This window comes from Sphaerodactylus townsendi, linkage group LG07, assembly GCF_021028975.2.
Source record: "Sphaerodactylus townsendi isolate TG3544 linkage group LG07, MPM_Stown_v2.3, whole genome shotgun sequence".
NCBI lineage: Eukaryota > Metazoa > Chordata > Lepidosauria > Squamata > Sphaerodactylidae > Sphaerodactylus > Sphaerodactylus townsendi.
Genome location: NC_059431.1, coordinates 50,019,028 through 50,041,763, shown reverse-complemented (window position 1 = coordinate 50,041,763; position 22,736 = coordinate 50,019,028). Strand labels below are relative to the sequence as shown.

General features: G+C 37.7%; 1 protein-coding gene across 6 annotated transcripts in view; it reads right to left on the bottom strand.

The window, feature by feature from the left end:
• PAM (peptidylglycine alpha-amidating monooxygenase) overlaps positions 1 to 22,736 on the bottom strand; it is a 220,633-nt gene that overhangs the window by 98,052 nt on the left and 99,845 nt on the right. For all 6 annotated transcript variants that reach the window (XR_007245071.1, XR_007245072.1, XM_048503652.1 and 3 more), the window contains exons 5-7: positions 17,564 to 17,651; positions 7,901 to 7,986; positions 7,103 to 7,186 (exon numbers count right to left, since the gene is read on the bottom strand). Coding sequence is in view for 4 of the 6 variants with exons in the window: in XM_048503652.1 (XP_048359609.1) it covers positions 7,103 to 7,186; positions 7,901 to 7,986; positions 17,564 to 17,651 (258 nt within the window). In the remaining 2 variants the exon portion in view is untranslated. The remainder of the gene's footprint in view (positions 1 to 7,102; positions 7,187 to 7,900; positions 7,987 to 17,563; positions 17,652 to 22,736) is intronic.

Sequence of the window (22,736 nt, the reverse complement as noted above, 5' to 3'; positions counted from 1 at the left end):
CTTCCTGCTGTAAAATGCATTGCTAAATCACAAGTTTGCTGAAACAAAAAGATTAGATTATGCTAAAGGTGGACCCAGAGAAACAGGATGCAGACAGCAAATGAATCAGGCAAACCCCTTCTGCATTTTTACACAGACCCAAGTAATTGTCACACACACCCAGGACAACTATCCAGAGGTGTTTCCTCACCAAAGATGTCTCGGAAGAATGGATCTCAATGGCCCCTGATGGCCCTGTATTGTCATTGTATAATTCAATCTATGATGTAACCTCTAAAATTTACTATAAGAAGTCTGTACTTTTCTGTTTGTGGTGATTTTTGCCAGGCTTGGCCATGCGCCTTGCCTGGTGCTGACCGAGCTGCTGAATTCACTTCTTACTGAACAAAACTCTGTTTGACCGCATTAAAACTTTATTTTATTTTCCAATTTGAATTTTGTGGCTTCAATTTTATTTGCTGCCAAGCTGAAATCACTGAAATCACTATTAAAGTTGCCCATGGCAGTGGGTAACGTATGGACATATGCCTGTTAATCATTTTTTATTGAAACAAATAAAAGCAGGCTTTGTCTGTACCAAAGCAATGGAGAGAAAGTATCTTCATACACAATAAAAAGAAAAGGATATGGAATTCAACTTCTCTTACCTTGATTATTTTTATTTGTAAAAGTATTGCCTACTTGCTGTAACAGCATTTTAACACTAAGGTTCAACTAATACCCAGGACCAAGGCAAGCAGAAATAGCACTTGTGTCCCTGCACTCTACCGTTAAATCAAGGCAAGGAAGGGAAGCAGCAGCAACATCCCTCAAATACTTCTCCAGCTTGATAATCTTACAGTGAGAGGTAAACCTTCTTTCACTGTTAACCTTGACATTACTTGGCCATTTCTGATTTATGCAAAGATGATTCTGAGCTCAATGAAAGAATGCAGATATCTGCTAACTCCTAAGATGCCAAGAGAAAATGCTGTCTATCCATTGCTTTTGTGCACAGAATGGCAAAGAAGCTAATCTACCTCCACTGAGAGCAGATAAAAAGAGACTGAGATACTATGAGCAGATAGGAATTTTTATGTTCCACTGTCCAAGGACCCCATTCCACGAATATAGTCCCTCCTCAAGATTGTGGTTGTCGAGGAAACAATTTTGGGACATATAGATTAGAAAACAGGACAATTCTTGACTAAGGAAAACCCATGCTCACCCATCTGATACTGTCTCCCAAATTACAAATGAGGCTATTACCACTGCTAGGTCACTTAATTGTATCGTTCGTTTTTAAGTCATTGGCCCAATTTGTTGGCCATATTTTGCAGCCATTTATGAAAAGTTTCCCTACTTATCTTAGAGACTGTACGGAGCAGGTTTAGTATGTATGGGCATAACTGATCTGTACACAAATATTCCTCATGAACAAGCACGAGCTGCAGCTGAATATTTTTTGGAGTAATGCATTGAGAAACATCTGCCCACAAATTTTTTTGTTAGACTTACTAGTATATAATATTAGAACACAGCTTTTTCTGCTTTAATGATTATTATCAACAACTATATAGAATTTCAATGGGCTCAGCCGTTGCTCCTGCCTTGATAAATTATGTATGGTCAGATTTGAACAGACCTATATTTGTAATCATAAAACAAACCCATTTGCTGGAGAAATAATATTGTATAAGAGATACATAGACAACTTATTCTTTTTGTTTCAAGCCGTGAAAAAAATAGAATCCTTTACTAACTGGCTAAATACCACACACAGTCCTATAAAATGTATATCTAATAAAAGCATAGACCAACTCCCATATTTGGACCTATTGGTAAAAATATCTACGGATAGAATCAGAGCAATGGCATTATATCACAAATCTTCTGATAAAAATTCTTATTTGCATTTAAATTCTAACTAAATACATGTGGGTCAAACATAAGGAAAAACATAAGGAAAATTATAGGGCTCATCGCTAAATCCATATAAGTGTGCACTTCAGGGAATTTGCTTGCTGTATTGATATTATTGTAAAGTCTAGGATAGGCAATCATTTAGATTTTTTTTTTGGCAAGGAAAATACTAGTCCTTGTATTAGCTCTTCCCATATGTATAAACAAAAACTACTCTTCTGATCTACATTATGTCCATACTTATGAATTTGTTTCTGTCACTGATACCTTCACTTCACAAAATGGTCATACTGTACAAGCAGTCTTCTCTACAGGTGTGTATTAAACTGGGAAAATGGAATTTTAACATTTGCTTTTTTTAATCAAGTGCTACATTAACTAAGTGGGTAACCAAAGCACAATAGAAGCTCAGTACACCATCTTAAAATCATCTTTGCTATTTGCTGCGAAGTCTAGAATAATTCCTTTGATTTTGCTTTTCCGTTAAAACACAAGTACACATTGCTCCAGGACAAATGAATTATTAGCTTCCATTTGCCCTGTGGCAAAGAGAGGAAAATGCATTCATACTGCCTCAAAAGTAGGTCTCCTTCAAAGCTGATTCTCTATGCAGAGCTTCCAACAGAGATCAAACAAGAAGCTGTGCTTATGAGTGTGGTTTAACAGCTATTCTGGATTGCAGAGTGTACATGACAAAATCCATTGTGATATGCATAATGGCTCCTAATTCTTTGATCAGTGGAAAAAATAAATGGTAACTGCCACTCAAAAGATGCATTAAAGGTTTACAAAATTGAGTACCCTAAAATCAGACTCATCCTGATACAAAGATAAAAAATGTAAGCAACAAAATCAAATTAAACTGCCTAGCTACTTTGAAATGTAAATTACTTTCTATTTGTCCAGTTTTAAGCAGCATGTCAAAGAATATTGACACAACTAGGGGATTACTCATATGAGCTAGACAAAATGGTGATAGAGCAATTATTTCCCTAATTCTTCACAATCAAATTTTAAGGCTGTGGAAATAATAGCTGGTTCTGCACAAGGTTTCATCTTAAACTTCATAGTCACTGAGATTTAAGGTGCTGATCTGCATGCGTATAATTCGTTTGAAGAATCATGAGGAATGTCAATTATGTAAGCCGTAAAAAGCCAACTACGTGAAACTGCCTTTTTAATAGCACTAAAACTCATTTACCCTTATGTAACAGAGCATCTACTTTTTGTAGCTTTAATTTATTTTAAAGTATATGCAAAATAAGCACTGTGCCAGATGCAAGTTACCTTCTTAGACCAATATCTATATACAAAATGATGTGTTACGGACCATGAATCTTAATTTTGCTTTGTTTCTGTGATAACAGTGTAATTAGTACCATTAAGTCAATCAAATCTTTTTTTTATAAACAGTGGGAAGTAATGAGATATGTAAAACTGACACCATGTATATGTATATACAGGATGCATACTGAAAAGTACAAAAATTGGTTCATAATTTATTTTCATGCAGATACTTACTTCAAGAAACACTGGTTTTTATCTGCGCATCCTTTATGATCTCACTGAAATCCTGATGCTTCTTCATTAAGGGAAGTGAATTTCATTCACACTGCAAACCAAGGCTTTTTTTCACTGCTTATGTATTACTAGCCAATGTAGTATTCTATCATCTGTACAATTTTTCAGCTTTTGACAAGCAAAAAAAATCTGCCTCACTAAATAAAGGTAAGAGTAGTCCCCTGTGCAAGCACTGGATCATTACTGACCCATGGGTGATGTCACATCACAACATTTACTAAACAAACTATGTCTACAGGGTGGTTTGTCACTGCCTCCCCCTGCCCCCCCACTACCCTTTACTCCTAGGTACTCATTTTACCAACCTCGGAAAGATGGAAAGCTAAGTCAAGCTTACGCTGGATACCTGACACTGACTCCTGTCAGGATCGAAGTCAGATTGTGAGCAGATCTTTGACTGTAGTATTGCACTTACAGGTACCTAATTTATGTAAACAACAATTAGCATTGGAAATAGTATTTTGACACATGCAAGATGTCAAAAAAAAATCCCCTAAATTGTACTTAATGATGCAAAACTGTCACTTATGTACAGAACTGCCTGAAAGAGTTCTCAATAAGCATTTACTTAGAACAGAATGATTATAGATGGAAACTGTCCAGAAAATTAAAGCCAAAAATCTGTTTTGTAATTTCTGGAGACAGGAAAAGGACTATATTGCCTGGATATCTAAAGTTCACTAACCATGTGAAAAACCATTCTCAGGCTTTCTGCACACGACTGTGTGATTTCCTTTGTCTTCAAAACCTCATATTTATATTTGAGTTTTATCCTGTCTGTTCTCCAAGAAGATCAGACTGGCATATATAGCTCTTTGCCATTCTCATTCCCAAAGTTATGCTTACTATATTCTTGTGACATAGGTTAGCCTGGGACTGTGCAATTGGTCCAAGGCCCCCAATATGCTGTATAGCTCAGTACAGCTCATTTGAACCCTGTTTTCACTGTTCCTAGTCCAACAATCCAACAAATATATCACACTGGCTCCCATTCACTCCCTATCACCACTCCTCTCATTTATGCTGGCTCAGAATTAGATTTTAGGCGAATACTTTCAGAGGACTTCCTTTATACCAGATGGCTCCATACTGGGTATAAAAAAAGGCTCTTTACCACAAAAACAAAAGCAGATTCTGGGGGCACTTTAACTACTAATACATTTATTGTGGCATAAGCTTCCATGGCCTTGATTCTACTTTGTCAGATGTATGAAGTGAATTCTTAGCCAGAGAAAGAAATGGAAACAAATATTCACAACAGATTTGATTTGTGACATTTCCATGCTATTATATATAATTGCAGGGAAATGTAATATGTTTATATATATAAAGAGAGAATGAATGAACTGATGAATGAATGGAGAGAGACAGAAACACAGTGGATGAATCAGATTCTTGACTCCAATGAAATAAGGCAGGATAGAAAGGTTTTAAAATAAATAACATCATTTTGTAATTGGTTGTAACAGACTACTTAATTCACAATTTGACACCTATAGGGACTGAGAAAGCTGCCACACCTGTTAAGACTCAGCAAAACTTCATTAATTTTAATTTAGATTTGTCTCTAGGCAAAAGAATAAATGGACACAAATTTGACACACAGTAGCAACATTTAAAATCTGTGTGAAAAAATCCTTCAGGAAACTCTGAAGCTAACCTGAAAGTCAGCAGTCTTCAATAACAAAAACTTCTAAGAGAGACTCCAGATGGAATTTGCTGCATTGGAATTATCCAGGGGCCCAACAATTTTCTCGTGGGCTATAGCCGTTAAATTGCTTAAACCATTCAGTTTCTCTTGTGAACAATCAGAGCTTTCCTAGCCCCATGGGAATTAAATGCCAAAGTATTTTGTGCTAAAAGAAATTCTGATGCCAGCTTCTAGTTGAGGCATGCTAAGAAAGGTTGAACTTCCTGCTTCTTATGCCTTTGGTTGGATTCAACCCACCATATGTCCAATTTCATCCTCAAAAGACTAGTTGGTAAACTGAGTAAGTCTAACTTTCTGTCTGTCTTGAGACTATCGAGCAATCACTCAATCATTTATTAAAGGTCACAGACCAGCAGAATACAACATACATGAACTGAGAAGCTATAAGAGCATATGTGGACTCTTCCTTTAAAATATATCAAAAAAGAAAATATACCTCTTTGCATTATAAAGGAAGCCATAATTATTTCAACCTTTGATGCTTCTCACAATTTTTTTGTAGAAGTGTGTTTAATTCTTTGAAAAAATATGTTTAAAATTATTATTATTTTCTTTACAGTAAATTATGCTTTGTTTTACAGTTTTGGTCAGGAAAATTTCATACACTGTGCAGATACACAAGACTTGGGGCACATCTTGAAGATAAAGAACAGGTAATACCAAGATTCCATTGTCCTTTTTATAGATGAAGGGCTTGGGCACTGTTAGCTATCCAATGAGAAACAGGGATGCTAGCAATTAAGGTTTTATGACTGTGGACTGTTAGTTGCAGAGGTAAATTGGGATTGTACTGATATGCTAAGAAAACACTGCATGTGTGCTTGTTCATGTGCAGATGCACATAAATAACCACTCATACACATCCCTGATCATTTGCAGATTCATATAGTTATGCTTCAGTTAAAACAGGAAGAAAAGATCCACTGCACTGTAAATATGTGGGTAAATGGTACTGAACTAGAATTGGGCTCATTAAGGCAACCTTTCTTCCCTGAAACTTTACTGAGATCACTTGCTGGCACACACGCCTGACTGTATGTGAACATGCTGCAGTTTAACAACAAAAGAGCTCACCTCTGCCCAAATGGAAAACAAAACAAAACAGGGAATTGTACATTGCAGACAACAGAGTGCTATACACAAAGATAAATGTGCTAGGAAACCATATATTAAGGAGTAATGCTAGTGTACAACTCAGATATAAATTACCAGCACTCCTTTAAAAGAACTTTAAACAAAGCCAGTGAGCTTGACAGGTAAATAATGAGCACTATATCTAAGAACAATTAGCTATCACAGAAATATATAACTTAACTACAACTATAAGTACAGAAATCACCCAGGCAGCCCAGTCTAGAGCCCCAAGTACCTGGGGATGATGTCGTCTCCAGAGGGCTTTCCAGCAGCATGGGGAGGGAGAAAAAAATCCTTTCTGCTGCCACAAAGCCCGCCATAGGGATCAATGGACTTATGCCACCCAAAAGTCAAAGGCTTGGGCTGCCACGCACTTCCCTGCAAACCCAGGGTGGAAGCCAACTAATGCCAGCTCCGCCCCTGGAAATGCCCCCATCATGCTCTCGCTGTGCCCAAAAGCTGGTGGTGGCGCAGAAGTGTTGACGCAGTGCTCAGAGTTGCATCCAGGTGTCCTGCTGGTGTGTTTGCTCTTCCGCTAAGTAAGTACCTGGAGGAGGGCAAATCTGCCAGTGTGGCCCTGCACTGCCTCCACAGAACAATTCCCCTCATCTGGATTGAGCCATAACACTAGTTCATGCAGTCAATACTAACTTTGACTTGAGAGTTTAGAAAATCCTGGAGTATTTGGAAGGTTAAATGTCAATAACCAATGGCTTATTTAAGTATCCTATGACTTCATAAATTCATATGTTAATATTTGAAAAGCATACATACCTTTAAATGCACTAATATCACCATAATGTACTTGGAGAACAAAGTATTTGCTACCCTTTTCTCCTCCAACTTTGAATCCAACTCCTTAACAGAAAAAAGTGAGTTGAAATTTTATAAATCATGCATACATAGAAATTATACATATTCAATACTACATCATTAAACGTCCATAGTAAGAACTGCATGAAACAAACAAAAAAGAAATATACAATTAGTCCAATGACTTAGGCACATACATGAAGTAACATCATCTACATGTAATCTATCATGGGTATCATTGCTAAACTATTCTTTGGAAGCTAATGTTTTCTGAGCAACGAGAAATGAGATCATCAAATAAGAGCATAAACTGATATCCCAGTTTATGTCCGCATCTTTTTTACAACTGTGGCTCAGTACACCGTACAGAACTTTACTTAGAGGAATGCAGGGTAAAAAAATGATTTTGCAGCATCACATTACAATCCAAACAGAATTCACCAACAGTTCATCATATAAGTTTGTTCAAACTGCAGTAAAACAAGAAGCAGAGAAGCTCACTGTATAAGGAATTTTGCTTAGGTTCATATTAAAGCAAAGATAATAATTTTTTTTCCAGATTTCAAAAGATTCAAAAAAATTCCAGTAGCAGTTTATTGGATTAGCAGTATGTCTTCTGAGGAACCATGTAATGTCCCATTTTTTAAAAGGCATTTTTAAAAACTGAGGTTAATTAAGAAGTAACACAAAGCAGATTTTCTCCAGTATGTCTACTGCCACATAGTTATCTGAAGTGTTACACATTGAAAGAGGCCATACCTTTTGGCAGTCTTGTTGGTGGGGCATTTCTTGCCCAAGCATACAAAATATTGGATGTGTCTCTGCATGTTCCTGCATCACAGTCCCTAGAAAACAGAGGGAAAACATTAATTTTGGATTGGCTGCAGAGAATACTCTTTTATGTTCAGATGCAACAGTTTATAATATAGTATCTGAAAACTGCGATGCTATAGTATTTTTCAAACTTTTTGAATTTGGGCTACTTTCTAAAGACATATCCTAACATTTTCCAAGCCCTCAATTCGCTGTCAGACATCTACTCAGCAAGCAAGAATTCTCACTGGCATATCCACAGTTCTCTGTTGTCTCCGCAAGGACTGTGAATTAGGTCATTATCAATACTTATATTAGAAAAAGGGCTAGGACAGTGGTGGCGAACCTTTGGCACTCCAGATGTTATGGACTACAATTCCCATCAGCCCCTGCCAGCATGGCCAATTGGCTAGGACAAAGACCCTTGACTGCTTGCTGAAAACAGGCATCCAAAAAAGGAGGAGCTGCTGTGGTCAGAAGCTGCCACAGGCTCCTGCTTTTCTGCAGTTATCTACAGTTAGCTTAGCGAATCAGGTCGTTTTGATGCTAAATCCCTGTATCGGAGAAGAAAAAGACTGTTTCTTCATGGCTCCTCTCTGCCCTCTCCCAAACAAAATGTCATTGATACCCACTACCCCAAGCAATGATACCTTTCATCCTCTTGGAGAGAGGCGACTGACTCCATCTGGTGAGTGAACAGGGCTCACACAGGCAGCACTACTGGGAGTTTGCACCACTCAAGTTAATTAAGTTAACCATGGGGGGAAGGGGAGGAAAATCATAATTTCATTTTAAAATGGCTAATGATTTATTGTCTAATAGCAGACTTGGTGTTTTGTGCAAGGTACACATGAATAATTAGTCATCCCCCCCCCCCCTTATTCTTGTACAGCACCAAAACAGAAAGCATCTGAAGGCACAAGAGATAGTACTGTTAGAAGATCCCCTGATGAAGCCAACAGGAATAGCATAGGGCTTGGAATATTAAAATAGTTTCAACTTCTGAGTAAGGTGTTTTGTTTTGGGTTGGTTTTTTACTGTCTCAAAAATAATATTCTGTCTTTCACCACTGGTTTTCTCCTCACATTTATCTCGTTACTAGTGCGGTCCTTGCAGACTTTTAAAACATACACAACTGCCACTGTCCAAATCCAAGGTGCACACAAGCACCATCCTGCCCCATATCCTTATGCAGTTTGATGTACAGGAAGCATTCCCCTTCTGCAGCACAACTGTACTCAGGTTGGGGTCTGGCAAATCATAATGGAGTTGTGCATAAATCTCTTTTTCTTGAATGCACATGCAGAGTACAGTACTATTGGGGTTGGGGAGGAAAGCACAGAAAGGAAGTCCTCTAAGCACAGCTACTTCAGGTGAGAAGAATGAGCATCCTCACTAATTCCTCCACCGTGCAAGCTCCAATTTGAGTTTGTTAAGAATTTTCCATTGTCATCATCATCATAATAACTATTATTCAGCACTACACATACCCTGTTTCCCTGAATATAAGACATCCCCAGAAAATAAGACGTAGTAGAGGTTTTGCTGAAGTGCGAAATATAAGGCATCCCCCGAAAGTAAGACGTAGCAAAGTTTTTGTTTGGAAGCATGCCCGACGAACAGAACACAGAAAAATAAGACATCCCCTGGAAATAAGACATAGCACATCTTGGGGAGCAAAAATTAATATAAGACACTGTCTTATTTTCGGGGAAACATGGTAAGTACTTCACAGTTTTTTCTTTGCAATGTTTATTGCATCCTCATATCTCTAGCTGAAAATCTGTGTTTGATGCCTGAAGAATATATCCTGAGAATCATTAGATTGAATATTACTTCTTTTTGCCAAGGCATTAAAAAAAACCCCTTTCTTTCTTTTCACTGAGCTGAAAACACACAAAACATCCCTCCTTGCATCACTATTCAGAAACTAACAATAATAACAACTATCTATATATGATTTAAGTTCCTTAAAGTTTCATACATAATCTTTATTTCCAGCTATTAAAATATTTTAAGGTTCTAAATTCTTTATCACACAATGTGAAAAAATGTTAGTACCACTGGGTACAAACTAAATCCCAATTAAATGTAATAATAAACTTCCCCACTTTTGGAGAAGGTTGTCAAAATCTATGCTCATTTATACTATGCAATTTCTCAATAGAAAGATACTAGACTTTACTTTCAATTTTTTAAACAATAATTTTCACATTGATTGTTTACACAAAAGAAAATGGAAAAAAACTGTGGCTGCCTTCAGATACCATGATAAATTATGGGTTTATTAAAATGCAAACTCTGGTTGTATATTGTCGAAGGCTTTCACGGCCGGAATCACTTGGGTGCTGTGTGGTTTCCGGGCTGTATATGGCCATGTTCTAGCAGCATTTTCTCCTGATGTTTCGCCTGCATCTGTGGCTGGCATCTTCAGAGAATCCTCTGAAGATGCCAGCCACAGATGCAGGCGAAACGTCAGGAGAGAATGCTGCTAGAACACGGCCATACAGCCCGGAAACCACACAGCACCCATCTGGTTGTATATTTGGCCATGGCCAGACCGCGGCCACACAGCCTGGAAAACCCATAACAACCAGTTTAAAAATCTTATTTCCCATTTTTTCCAAGGTACCCTTTTGAAGTTTTTCTGAAATGGAGCACTAGGAAAAAAACCTCCAAGGAAATGTTTTCTGTTTTGAAATTACTAAAGCTGTCTGTAGGACAAAGGCTTGCCCACTAAAAATTAGTATGAATATTTTTTTATGTAAGACAATCAACAGCATCAGATAATTTTCTCATGCATACAGCAAATGCAGAAATTTTCAAGTATATGATTATTATTTAAATAAGAATAATTTTAGCAATGATGAATGAACAGTAGTGTGTTTAATGATAACATGTTATTGACAAGTTTTTAATACTAATGTTTTTAATGTTCATGTTTTAATATTACGAAATTTAACTTGACATTCATATGATGATAGTCCTGCTGTAAGATTATTTGTATCGCAGTAACACTTCCTTTTGTTGCAAATGTTTCAGTACATCGCAACTTGTTCATTCTCCCTGGTACCAGATATTGTTGTAATTTTGCTTGTGCACAAATATGTATTTGGATTTCTGAATTCCATAAATATGCCAAATAGTTCAGTTTAATATCCAACACATGCTATGAATGATATATTGTATGCTACTACCGGTAAAGGGACACATTTTTAAGTTATAATAGGAAAATAAGCATTGCATGTTCACTTCCCCCCCTCTTGAGTTTTTCCCCCATGGCTCTCAAATTTCCAGCAAATGCATATGATATGGCTATCTCAGTTGTGCATAAAGCTCAGTTCGTCTGCCTCCTACACTTCCATCTTTGTAACCAAGTTACCAACAAGGATAGTTGCTTCTCAGCAATCTGTGGCTTGATAATTCAGATATCACAGTATATAACAGTTGGTATGAATTAATATGGAAACACCCTAACTACATATCCCAGTTTGATGAGATGTCATAATTAACTCAGTTTGATTAGTTTATTGTTTCTGATGACAGCATTACTTGTCCCTATCAACAGTTGTAACAGAACTAACCAAACTAACCAAACTTGCAGGTAATGTTGTATATCGTGAACACTAATGTTGAGAAGAGGAGGATTCATGCAAACAGTTTAAGACTTGATTGGACATTGATTTACTATCACAACACACTTGGATGCTCAAGCTAAAAGATTTATCTAAAATCTGACAAGTGCTCACTACTGCTTACTGCCCTAGTGACACGTCACAAAAACATCCAATTAAAAGTATCAGTTCTTCCCATCAGTGCATTTCTTGATGTTCTAGCATAATACATAAGTGGTGTCCTATTAAAAAACCATTACTGCTATAATTTTACTCTATTCACATTAAATGGCACATCAAAAGAACAGCGAGCACAAACTATGAGAATTGTGAATTCCAAACTATTGTGTTTAATCAACATTGCATTTAGGAAACACAACATTTCAAACTTCAACATCTTTGAAAAGTGCTAGAGAAAGCTACCAAATCACAGCTACCATGAAAAATGTCATTTTGCAGTTGTTCACCTAAGCAACTTTTTAGAATAACAGCTGTGATGGACTTTTTAAAAGTTCTCTCAAATAACTCCACAAAATGCTCTCTGAAGAGACAGATCTGAACCCAACAGCACCTCAGAAAACAACATGATTATCAGGATATAAACTTTCAAGAGTATAAACTTTTTAGTTAGATCTACCTCACTACCCATTTCCACAAGGCTTTGTAATCATAAGGGAAATAACCACATTAGTGCTACTACTCCATTGAGAGATCCAGTACTGATGTGGTTACATTAAATTCTCCAAAAGCTATAACCAAATGTATTTGAAATGGAGTCTATCCTACAATGGGAAACCATCACCTTAACACACTGATAATGAATGGAACAGATTAATATTTTAAGATAAAATGGGAGACTTTAATTAGAGCAGATGTTCTTGGTAAGGCTCCCACACAAAGCTGTTTGATTGGTTACTTTTTAAATTCAGTACATTTGTATCGTGGCCTTCTTTCCCAAGAACTCAGGGAAGAATGCATTGGTATCCTCTTCTCCATTTTACCATCACAAAGGTATGTTAGGCTATAAGAAAGTGCTTGACCCCAAATCCCTCAACAAGCTTCATAGCAGAGTGGGGAACATGGCTCTCCCAGAACCTAGTACAACATTCTAGCCACTGTAGTATATTACCTCACCCCTAGTGTTTTCTGCCCATAATTCTCACTGCAGTTTTATTGGTCTTGATGGCCAGGTGGTTTATAAATGATAATAGGTGCTTTCTCCCCCTAAGTGGTGTGATTTGATGATGTTTTATATTTATGATTAGCTTGTTACTTGCCCTGGGATGCTACCTGGCTGTCCACGTAACTATAGCCTGCTGGAGTGGCTGCAACTGCCCTTTGTCTAGGGAATGTGAAGTAGGAGCTCAACATTACCTACATAAAGCAAATATCACCTGCAGAAAGCACATGACTTTTGTGAGTGAAGGCAGGATTGAAGGAATGAGGAAGAAAAATCACAACTGAAAGGAATGTTTGGCATTAAGCTTAGCCAAACTTTGTCTGCCCTTCTTAAAGATACGTCAGTGCCGCCTGATGAGTTATGCTGAGGCAAGGGACCAAAGGTATCTCAGACACGGAAATAAAACTAAGCAACTGACTAAATCCAAATTCAAAATAGGCCTGATTCAAAAAAGTTTTTTACCTATTGGTAAGATTGTATAAGATTGTGTAAAGAGTATTAAACACAAAACATTTGATCACATAGATTCCAATGTTATATTCTATGAAATAGGAGGCATTGCAGTAATTTATAAATAGTGCACCTTGCCAATCTCATCACCCTTTAGGGCCAAGTTAGCATTTCTTGTTACTTGCTTTATGGACTGCCCTTTTCAAATATTAATGGTCCAATCAAAATTTAAAAGGTATTTCAAAGCTGCTTCTGATTTATTAATATCTATATCTTATTGATGAGAATGAAGGTGTAGAAATTTGTAATTTGCTTGCTATTCTCAAACTGTTGGGTTATATATTTTTATTAAGGTTGCAATCTTTCATCAGTTAAACCAGTAAAGGCACTGCTTTCAGTGATTAATCCATGAGGAAAATTTTAATCTGTGAAAAAAACATTTTAATCAGCTCTGAGATTACTTGCACATAGTAAATCCCTTTTGGTTAGTGTTTTAAAGTACTAGGGACTGAAAAATTACAGATGACCCTTCCTTTTAACAAGGAATACTTTCTGGTTTATTAAACGGTAAGTTTTCACACTTTTTTCAGTATTTAAAAAAGTCAAACACATTAATCACCTAAACCTTCAGTTAATTAATATTCTGATTTAATGCAAGAAGCCCTAACAACTGACTGAAATACTACAGATTGTGCGCTTCAGAAAGCCCTGTATCTACAACTCATTCATCAAGCTTGTCCAAAACACTGAAAATTCAGGTCTGAATATCTTGGGACAACCAAATATATCAGCCATAGCCTGAAGATTGATCTTCTCTGTTATACGGAATTCACTTGTGCTACTCAAACTGCTCCTTTTCACATTTGTTTATCAACAGAGGGGAAAATACAGCGAAGATTTTTTAGAAGTATCGACACTTTTTTAATAAATAGATGATCATGCAGAAAACTTGATTTACAGCTACATTTCAGCCACAAGCGTGATTTCCAATGTAAGTTTTATTTTGTTCTCAAAGATCAAAGAACTTGAAAATTTGACAGCAATTGATTTTTATCCTCTGAAGGAATATTACACTATCCTTCCATCCTCTGAAGAAGGGCTGAAGAAAATTCCTAATTGATCCAAATTAAGAAACCAGCATAAAACAACTGTGTGAATATGCAAGTGTGAAAACATTTTGGCCCCTTGTCCTTTGGAAGAGATTTCATGGTGATGGGTCAGTTTGAAAAGGAATTCCAGTACAGTTGACTTTGGCCGATTCTGGAAGGTGAAGTCTAGGAGAAATCATTCATCGCATTGGAATTGGATATCAACATGTGGATGACATCCAGCTCTACGACTTTCTATCCAAATCTCCTGGTGATGTGAGAGGACTTGAATCACTGCCTGGCTACTGTACTCAAACAGTTGAAAGTGAACAAACTGAAACTTAACTGAAGTGATGCTGTTTAGAGAACTGGATATGCTGAAGGACTCTATATTTCCTACTTTTTGATGGGGTTCAGCTGACCTGTGCTGATTTTGTTGACAGCCTTGGGTTTGTACTGGATCCAGCAGTAGTGCTGGAGAAGAAAGTCAATGCAGCTGCAGAAAATGTTTACTTTTAATTCAGTCTAGCCCGTAAGATGACCCCCTTCTTTGACATGGCCAATCTGATGACCCGGATCCATGCCACATATAGACAAGCCTATAAGATGGCGGTGAAGATCACAAAAAGAGAATATTTCATGGCTGACAACACATCTGCTAGCTCTCACCCATATCAATTGTTCAGAGTGATTCAGTCTTTGACAGCTCCATCTCAGAGGCCCCAAATTATGACAAATTCAGCCCTGAGTTGTGAAGCATTTGTGAGGGTGGGTTTTTTTTTTGTAAATAAGGTCTTATAACTCCACCAGGACCTCCCTATCAATTTGGATGCAGGGAGTGGAGGCCTCTTGGCTGGCTTCAGTCCTGTTTGGGACTGCTTTAGCAGACTCCCCCACAATGATGTTGAGAAGGCTCCAACGGCAGTAAAGTCCCCCTCCCCGCACTTGCCTCAGACCCATGCCAATCTTGGCTGGTAAAGGCCAGTGGGAATGCAGTCCAGGTCACCATGGGAAATACTGAAAACTTGTTCCTGATTTCAGGGACTTTTCCTGAGACACAGAAAGAGACTTTGGTGAGACGGCTCTTAAAAAAAAAACTTTGGATTTTTTGGATACCGCCAACTACCACTTAGTATTATATCTGTTGTTTCTGAGCATGGTACTTGAGGGAGTGGTGGCAGGCTTTCCTGGAAGAGGCATCTATCTTGGACCCATTTCAGTCCAGTTTCTGTGCTGGCCGTGGGATGGAGATGGTCATTCTCACAGACAATCTCCAGAGACACCTGGACTGAGGCAGGCTGGTATTCCTGTTATTACTTGACCCGATGGCAGAGTTCGACCTCATCGATCATGACATCTTGACCCATCGCTTCACTGACATTCATGGGACAGCCTTGCAGTGGCTCTGCTTATTTCTCGAGGCCTGGGGATAGAGTGCAGAAGTAGGAGAGAGATCCTTTGCATGCCACTCACTAGTGTGTGGGGTCCTGTAAGGGGCAATCCTCTCTCTGAGGTTGTTTAACATTTATATGTACCCTGCTGCCAGGTTAATCTGGAGTTTCAAATTTGGGTGCCATCAATATGTTTTAGTCAGCTCTCTGGAGGCCGTGGGAAAATGGGTAAAACAGAGCCAGTTGAAGTTGAATTCATCCAAGATGGAGGTTCTGTGGCTGGGTCAAAAAGGGTCAGGTGAGGTTTACCAATTACCAACCCTTGACAGCATGCAGCTAACACCTGTGCTGGCACAAGGAGTCTCAATGTGATACTTGATGCCTCCTTATCCATCGAGACTTACGTCACACACATATCTTATCAGGCTTTTTATCATCACCAGGAAAAGAACGTAACAGAGAAACACTGCACACTTGTACTGCTATTGGCAATTATATATATATATATATATATATATGTAAACACTGAAAAACTCTATATTCCCTCCACCTATATACTACTATAAAGGGTATAATATACTCATTAAATAAATAATACAAATAAAGTGTTCAAAAACGTATACAATTTTCCAATGTAATCAGCGAAGTAAACCCAATTGATTCAGTCATTCAGTGTCACCACGTGACAGTATCAATAGTTCATAGTAGTTGTACATAATTAGCTGTATCTGGTTTCCCAGTCAATGCAATTCGCTTCTCCGGTGTTTCTATGCAGATCCTCCGTATATATAGAAACTCCTGACAGCGCGTTCAAATGTATTTTCACTTCTCATCATCAGTGAAGGTACTTTCTTTATAGCAGATTATTCAGGTCACTACAGGGAAACTCAATCTTGAATAGTAGTACATAGTTTCCAATGTGATTCTGTTAATGAAGTACCTTCACTGATGAAGACAAGTGAAAACGCATTTGAACACGTTATGCGTTTTGGAGGCATGCCTTTGACTGCATCAAGTAAACAGGGAACGGAGTAAGTGACTATCACGTAGGCTCATGACAGCCACTATGTATCCCATTATTGCTTGAAACTTTGTTTCCATACAACTGCGCTACCGGGAGTTTCAATTTTCTGTTGTGGCCCCCATCTTCTGAAATGGCTTGCCTGATAAGGTCAAGAAAGTTCCCACTCTCCTGGCTTTCTGAAAACTGAATTATTTAGGAGGAAGGCACAGAGCCCCTAGAGGATGGGGCGGTATAAAAGTTTAATAAATAAATAAAAATAAGATAACAGTGATGTGCTATAGTGAAATGGTTCAGAAAAATGCTTTGGTCAAGGAACAGGAACTGTGGAGTACACTACTGTGTACTGTCTTTTGTTGTAAGTATGCTCTTATTAAGCAATTTCTGCATCATTTAATGCATCATGTTTAAATGATTATGTTTTCGTTTCAGGTCTTTCAGATTTCTGGTTGTTTTCAGATTTCTGCAGTCCAAACCCTTATTACATTGTTAACCATACTGACTTAACACTGTGTAGTTCGTCTTGAATCTTAGTGAGAAAGGTGAACTATAAATAGCATAAATCAATAGTGTATTTTTCTGCTCCTCCCAGATGTCTTCATTTAAATTGTTCATTGCCTTCCCCTTTCACACAGAGGCAATCTCCCTTTGCTAACAACAACTGAACAGCTGAAAATAAAAGATGAAAGTGTGATCATGGGAGATATTTTGACACCAGCTTTGGCTCTCACTTTTTTTTTAACCTGAGCAGTTCCTATAATTCACACCCAATGCTTGTTTTCTTCCTGCCAAAGTATTGCCAGCCCAGATTCTCAGCTAAGAACAAATTAAACCAATGCCATAAATAGCACCCTATTTTCCTTACCAGTAATCTTCATCTGAAGTAGGTTCATTACACCCAAACAGCAGCATATGGTGCACAGTGTCCATGCTAGCATGAGGCTTGAAGTCAACTGAAAGATGGAAAATATATATATGTAAGACATTACAGCTGAAACCAAACAAATATGGGTCTGTTTTCTTTCTACAAGAAGCCACTTTATAGCTCTGCATTAAGATGCAGGAGGACACTTCACTGCCATCTTTTATTCATATTATAGTGAATGGAGATATACTGTGGGTTGCTGTGCTCATTATGATGACACAGCAGGAATATAAATCAAATGTAGTAGAAAGGGAGAAGTTTGAATATCTTAACTTGTGTTTTACTCCCCAACAGGCACATACATTTTTCAGGAAAGATAAGAGATTTTTCAAGATGATGAATTTACATTTCTTCCTTTACCATTATATAGTAACTACAATTTAAACAGAACGACAGTAAATGCAAAAGACTGCATTATAAAAATACATCCTGTGCTAACCGCTGTAACTCTATAGCCTATGGGAGTCATTTCACAGCAAATATGTTTGTGGTTTCTACTGTAGGTAAAACAGTCATAAGATTCCTTCCATGTCCCATTTTACTTGTTTGAAAGGTGGCAGACAAGAAGAGCTCTGCCTGACTCTTTAGCTCCAGAGAGCCTTCTAAACATCTGTCTAGGAAGGAGCAGACCAGATTCTTAGAAGCGTAAACATTTTGTTCTATTTATATAGTGATCTGAGACTACAGGAATAATGCTAAGGTGTTCTTTTTTCCCCGGATATTCTTTTTTTCCCACAGGAAAATCTTCTTTTTAAGGACTGACCTCTGAAATCTCCAGGTTTTGTTCTCTGAAGTTTTATATTTTAATGATAATAGTACGAAGAAACATTCTGAATAATAATTGATAATAATAGTTGGTCTTTATATCCCACTTTTCTCTACCATAAGGAGTCTCAGAGCAGTGTACAATTTCCTCCCCTCCCCCTCAACAACAGGTACCCTGTGTGGTAGGTGGGACTGAGAGCCCTGAAAGCCCAAGATCACTCAACAGGATTCATGTGTAGGGGTGGGGAAACAAACCCGGTTCACCAGATTAGGTCCATCACTCTTATTTATTACACCACTCTGGCTACACCACACTGACAACAGCGCTAGAAAAGTGAAAGGCAGCAGGAAAAGAGGAAAATGTTACATGAGATGGATTGATTCAATAAAGGAAACCATGGTCTTCAGTTTGCAAGACCTTTGCAAGACCATTAATGAAAGGATATTCTGGAGGTCATTAATTCATGGGGTCACCATAAGTCGGAAATGATTTGATGGCACTTAAAATACAAAGAAAATGTTTCCATAACTGAAGAAAGATTTATTTGAAGTTTTAACTACCATCTCATCAGTCATAAAACAGCTATAGCACAAGCAGTTCTTTGACTGTGATTTAGTACTTGGATATACTTAAGAATTCAATGGCTGCTTTCACAAAATATCTCTCTTCCCCCACCCCCTTACCATCTTCATCAATCATCAGATCTCTACAATTCAAAAAGCTGGATAGAAGTTTCCAGAAATATGTGAAGAAAACAAAGCTAACCTCTCAAATTTCCTGTCAGGCAAATTAACACATCCAAACATTACCATACATACACAAATATTACAATTTTGACTCTAGATCAATTAAGTGAAGCCATAGTAAATGTACCAAAGGAATCACAGAAAGGGCTTCACAGTTGGGAATAGTACAGGAAACTATTCCAATGTTCAGGGCATAGAATCTGAACTAAAAGCAGAAACAGAAATGAAAGAGCAATATGTTTCATAAGTATGTACAAACATTCATTACTAAAAAGCCATAGGAACCCAAATGCAAAGTTCCAAAAAATAGTTACCATCCTGGTCCTGTATACAGGCAGACTCAAAACAATGCAAGTACTATTTTATAGCTTTTTATTTGTTCAGGTACTATAAAGAAATATAAATAAAGAAATACATTTACTGGTGTGAATACCAATGGTCAATGTAATCTGATCATATCTAGAAAGTACTGTGTTGGTAAAATCTTAATATTTAACTGCTCATCTAGTTTTTCTGGGCTCCCAATATGATTGCCAGAGTCTTATTCTAACCTTTCAGAGAAGGAAGCACATTAAATTGGAGAATATCTGGTTTTCTTTTGTTACTTTTAGAAACAATGCTATTAGGTGAGCCATTAAGATTTTCAGTTTAAGCAAAATAGCTTAAGGGTACATTGATAATTTAGCATTTATATTTAGAATCCAGGACTGGTCATCCTTTCTAATGCATGGCTCTTTACAAGCTATCATTGTTGTATCTCTTTGCATCTATAATTTAAGGACTCACTTTAAGAAAGATGTAGACAGAATGGAGTAGGTACAGAGAAGAACAACAAGGATGATAAGGGCCTCAAAATCAAGCCCTATGAGGAAAAGCTGAGGGACTTGGAAATGTGACATCTTGAGAAGAGGAGGTGGAGGGGAGACATGTTAGCTCTCTTTAAGGATTTGAAATGTCACTTAGAAGAGGGCAAGAGGCTGTTCCTGTTGGCATCAAAGAATAGGACTCACAACAATAGATATAAATTATGGGCGGAAAGCTACCTGATGGATATAAGGATTTTCTTCTCCAGTAAGAGTACTTTAGCAGTAGAATCGGCTGCCTAGATAGGTGGTGAATTCCCCTTCACTGGCAGTCTTCAAACAGCAACAGGATAAAAAGCTTGTCAGGTATACTTTAGGCCAGGGGTAGGGAACCTGCGGCTCTCCAGATGTTCAGGAACTACAATTCCCATCAGCCCCAGTCAGCAGGGGCTGATGGGAATTGTAGTTCCTGAACATCTGGAGAGCCGCAGGTTCCCTACCCCTGCTTTAGGCTGATCCTGCATTGAGCAGGGGATTGGACTAGATGGCCTATATGGTTCCTTTTAACTCTCTAATCCTAAATATTCAAACAGCAAGTCTACTTCTACTTTGGTTTTGCCAAGTACATCATATCTATGCACAACCTATATTTTTTGTTGATTTTAGCCCTATTTTTCTCTAAATCAAGTACCATGGACCTGACAACCACTATCATTTTCACAAGTTAAAAAAACAGAATAAATATAAAATATGTTCCTTAGTCTGGATGGACTTTGCTCGACAAATATAATATCACCAAGCAATAAAGATGTATATAACAACAATTGTGGAGTTGAGTAAATAAATAGAAAGAAATACATCAAATAATTTCCATTTATATTTCAGATGGTAAATTATCCAATACTGCTCGTATGAAAATGTTTGACAAATAGTGGCTTATCATCAGTCAGCAAGGAAAAAATGTATTTATTTACTGGCCAGCCATATGCGTGAAAATCAGGGAAGGAGAATGACAGATAAATTTCTTGGCTGAGTGGCTGGCTGTCAGATGCAATTCTTCCAAGTGTCAGTAGCATCCCCTTTAGCTACCACCGCAGTTCAACAGTAAAGTGCAAATTGTATCAGACCTTGTACAATACACCAAATACTCTTCTAACTGTGCTATTTGCTCTTCCAAAATGATACAAGAGTTTAAAGGATGGAAAAAACACTAATTTTTTTCAGAATCATGAAAAGAAGATATCACATTCACTTTGATCTTACATATTTCAGACACATTCAACCCTGCTAAATACGAGTGGAGAATAGGCACAAAATTCTATAATATATATTTAAAATATCCTACAAAGCAGCATACTATTTCCATTCAGATATTATTATTGTCCAAGTTCAAAATGTTTTATGCCATACCACTACACAGTCACATAGTAAGCTGCAGGAAAAGAAAAGGCACAAAACAATGAATGTTACATAGACGGCTATAGGAAGCCCATTCCCTTATCCTGAATCATAAGGGTGGTAATTTCATACCAACATTTTCCAAAGTGGGCCACAGCAGGCTATACACTAAACTGTTGGTAAAAAACCCACAAAATAAATCCTAAAATCTTTGCGTGCCAAACTTTCTAATATTTTTTGTGCAAAATGCTATTGACAAAAAACAAGTCACCACTATGGAGTTTTTGACATTCCAAACTTCTATGGTGCCAGTGAAAACATCTACAGTATTTCACAGCGACATACCGCCTATTTTTTCAAAAGCAGGTGACAATGTCTGACATCAATGAAAACATTTCACACATTCAAACTTGAAGATAGGGAGTATGTGAGGAAGTCACCGCTCTGTGAAAAACTGATCTATGACAGGGCGTAACTTTACAGTCAGACTGATAGAATGCTGTATAATCAGGCCAGAAATGTATTAACAAAGGAGATCAGAGCAGCAAAAAGAAACTACTCTGAAAAGCTAAAAAATCAGTTTTCACCAAACGAAACAGCAAACATGTGGAAAACTCTCAAAAATATCACCGGTTACAGCAAACCACCTTCCCAAGCTGAAGGAAATCAGCAATTGGCAGACGACCTGAATGTGTTCTACTGTAGGTTTGAAAACAATCTACAGTCACCTTTCTCCACAACCTCTATCTCAGATGCACCAACAATAGCCAAACTTCCTACAATTGAACCCATTTCATTGGGTTTACAACCCCTGGTGATCTCAGAAAAGGAAGTGCAAGATCTATTTCACAGACAGAAGCCTGGAAAAGCACCAGGCCCAGACAAGATAACACCTTCTTGCTTAAAAGTCTGTGCTGTCCAATTGGCCCCCATTTTCACCCAAATCTTCAACAAATCACTAGAGGTGTGCTATGTTCCTTCCTGCTTCAAACACTCCACTATCGTCCCAGTGCCGAAGAAGCCTTCCATCAAGGAACTGAACGACTACAGACCAGTTGCTCTAACATCTGTAGTTATGAAAACTTTTGAAAGGCTAGTGATGTACCATTTGAAAACCATCACAGATCCACTGTTGGACCCCTTGCAATTTGCATACCGAGCAAATAGATCGACAGATGATGCTGTTAATATGGCTTTGCACTATATCCTACAGCATCTTGAATCGCCAAAGACCTATGCAAGGGTCCTCTTTGTTGACTTTAGTTCAGCATTCAATACTATCAGACCGGACATTCTTCTAACCAAACTAAATCAGCTAGCAGTACCTGAGCATATTTGTAAGTGGATCACAAGCTCCTAACAGATAGGAAACAGCAGGTGAAGCTAGGAAAAATTACATC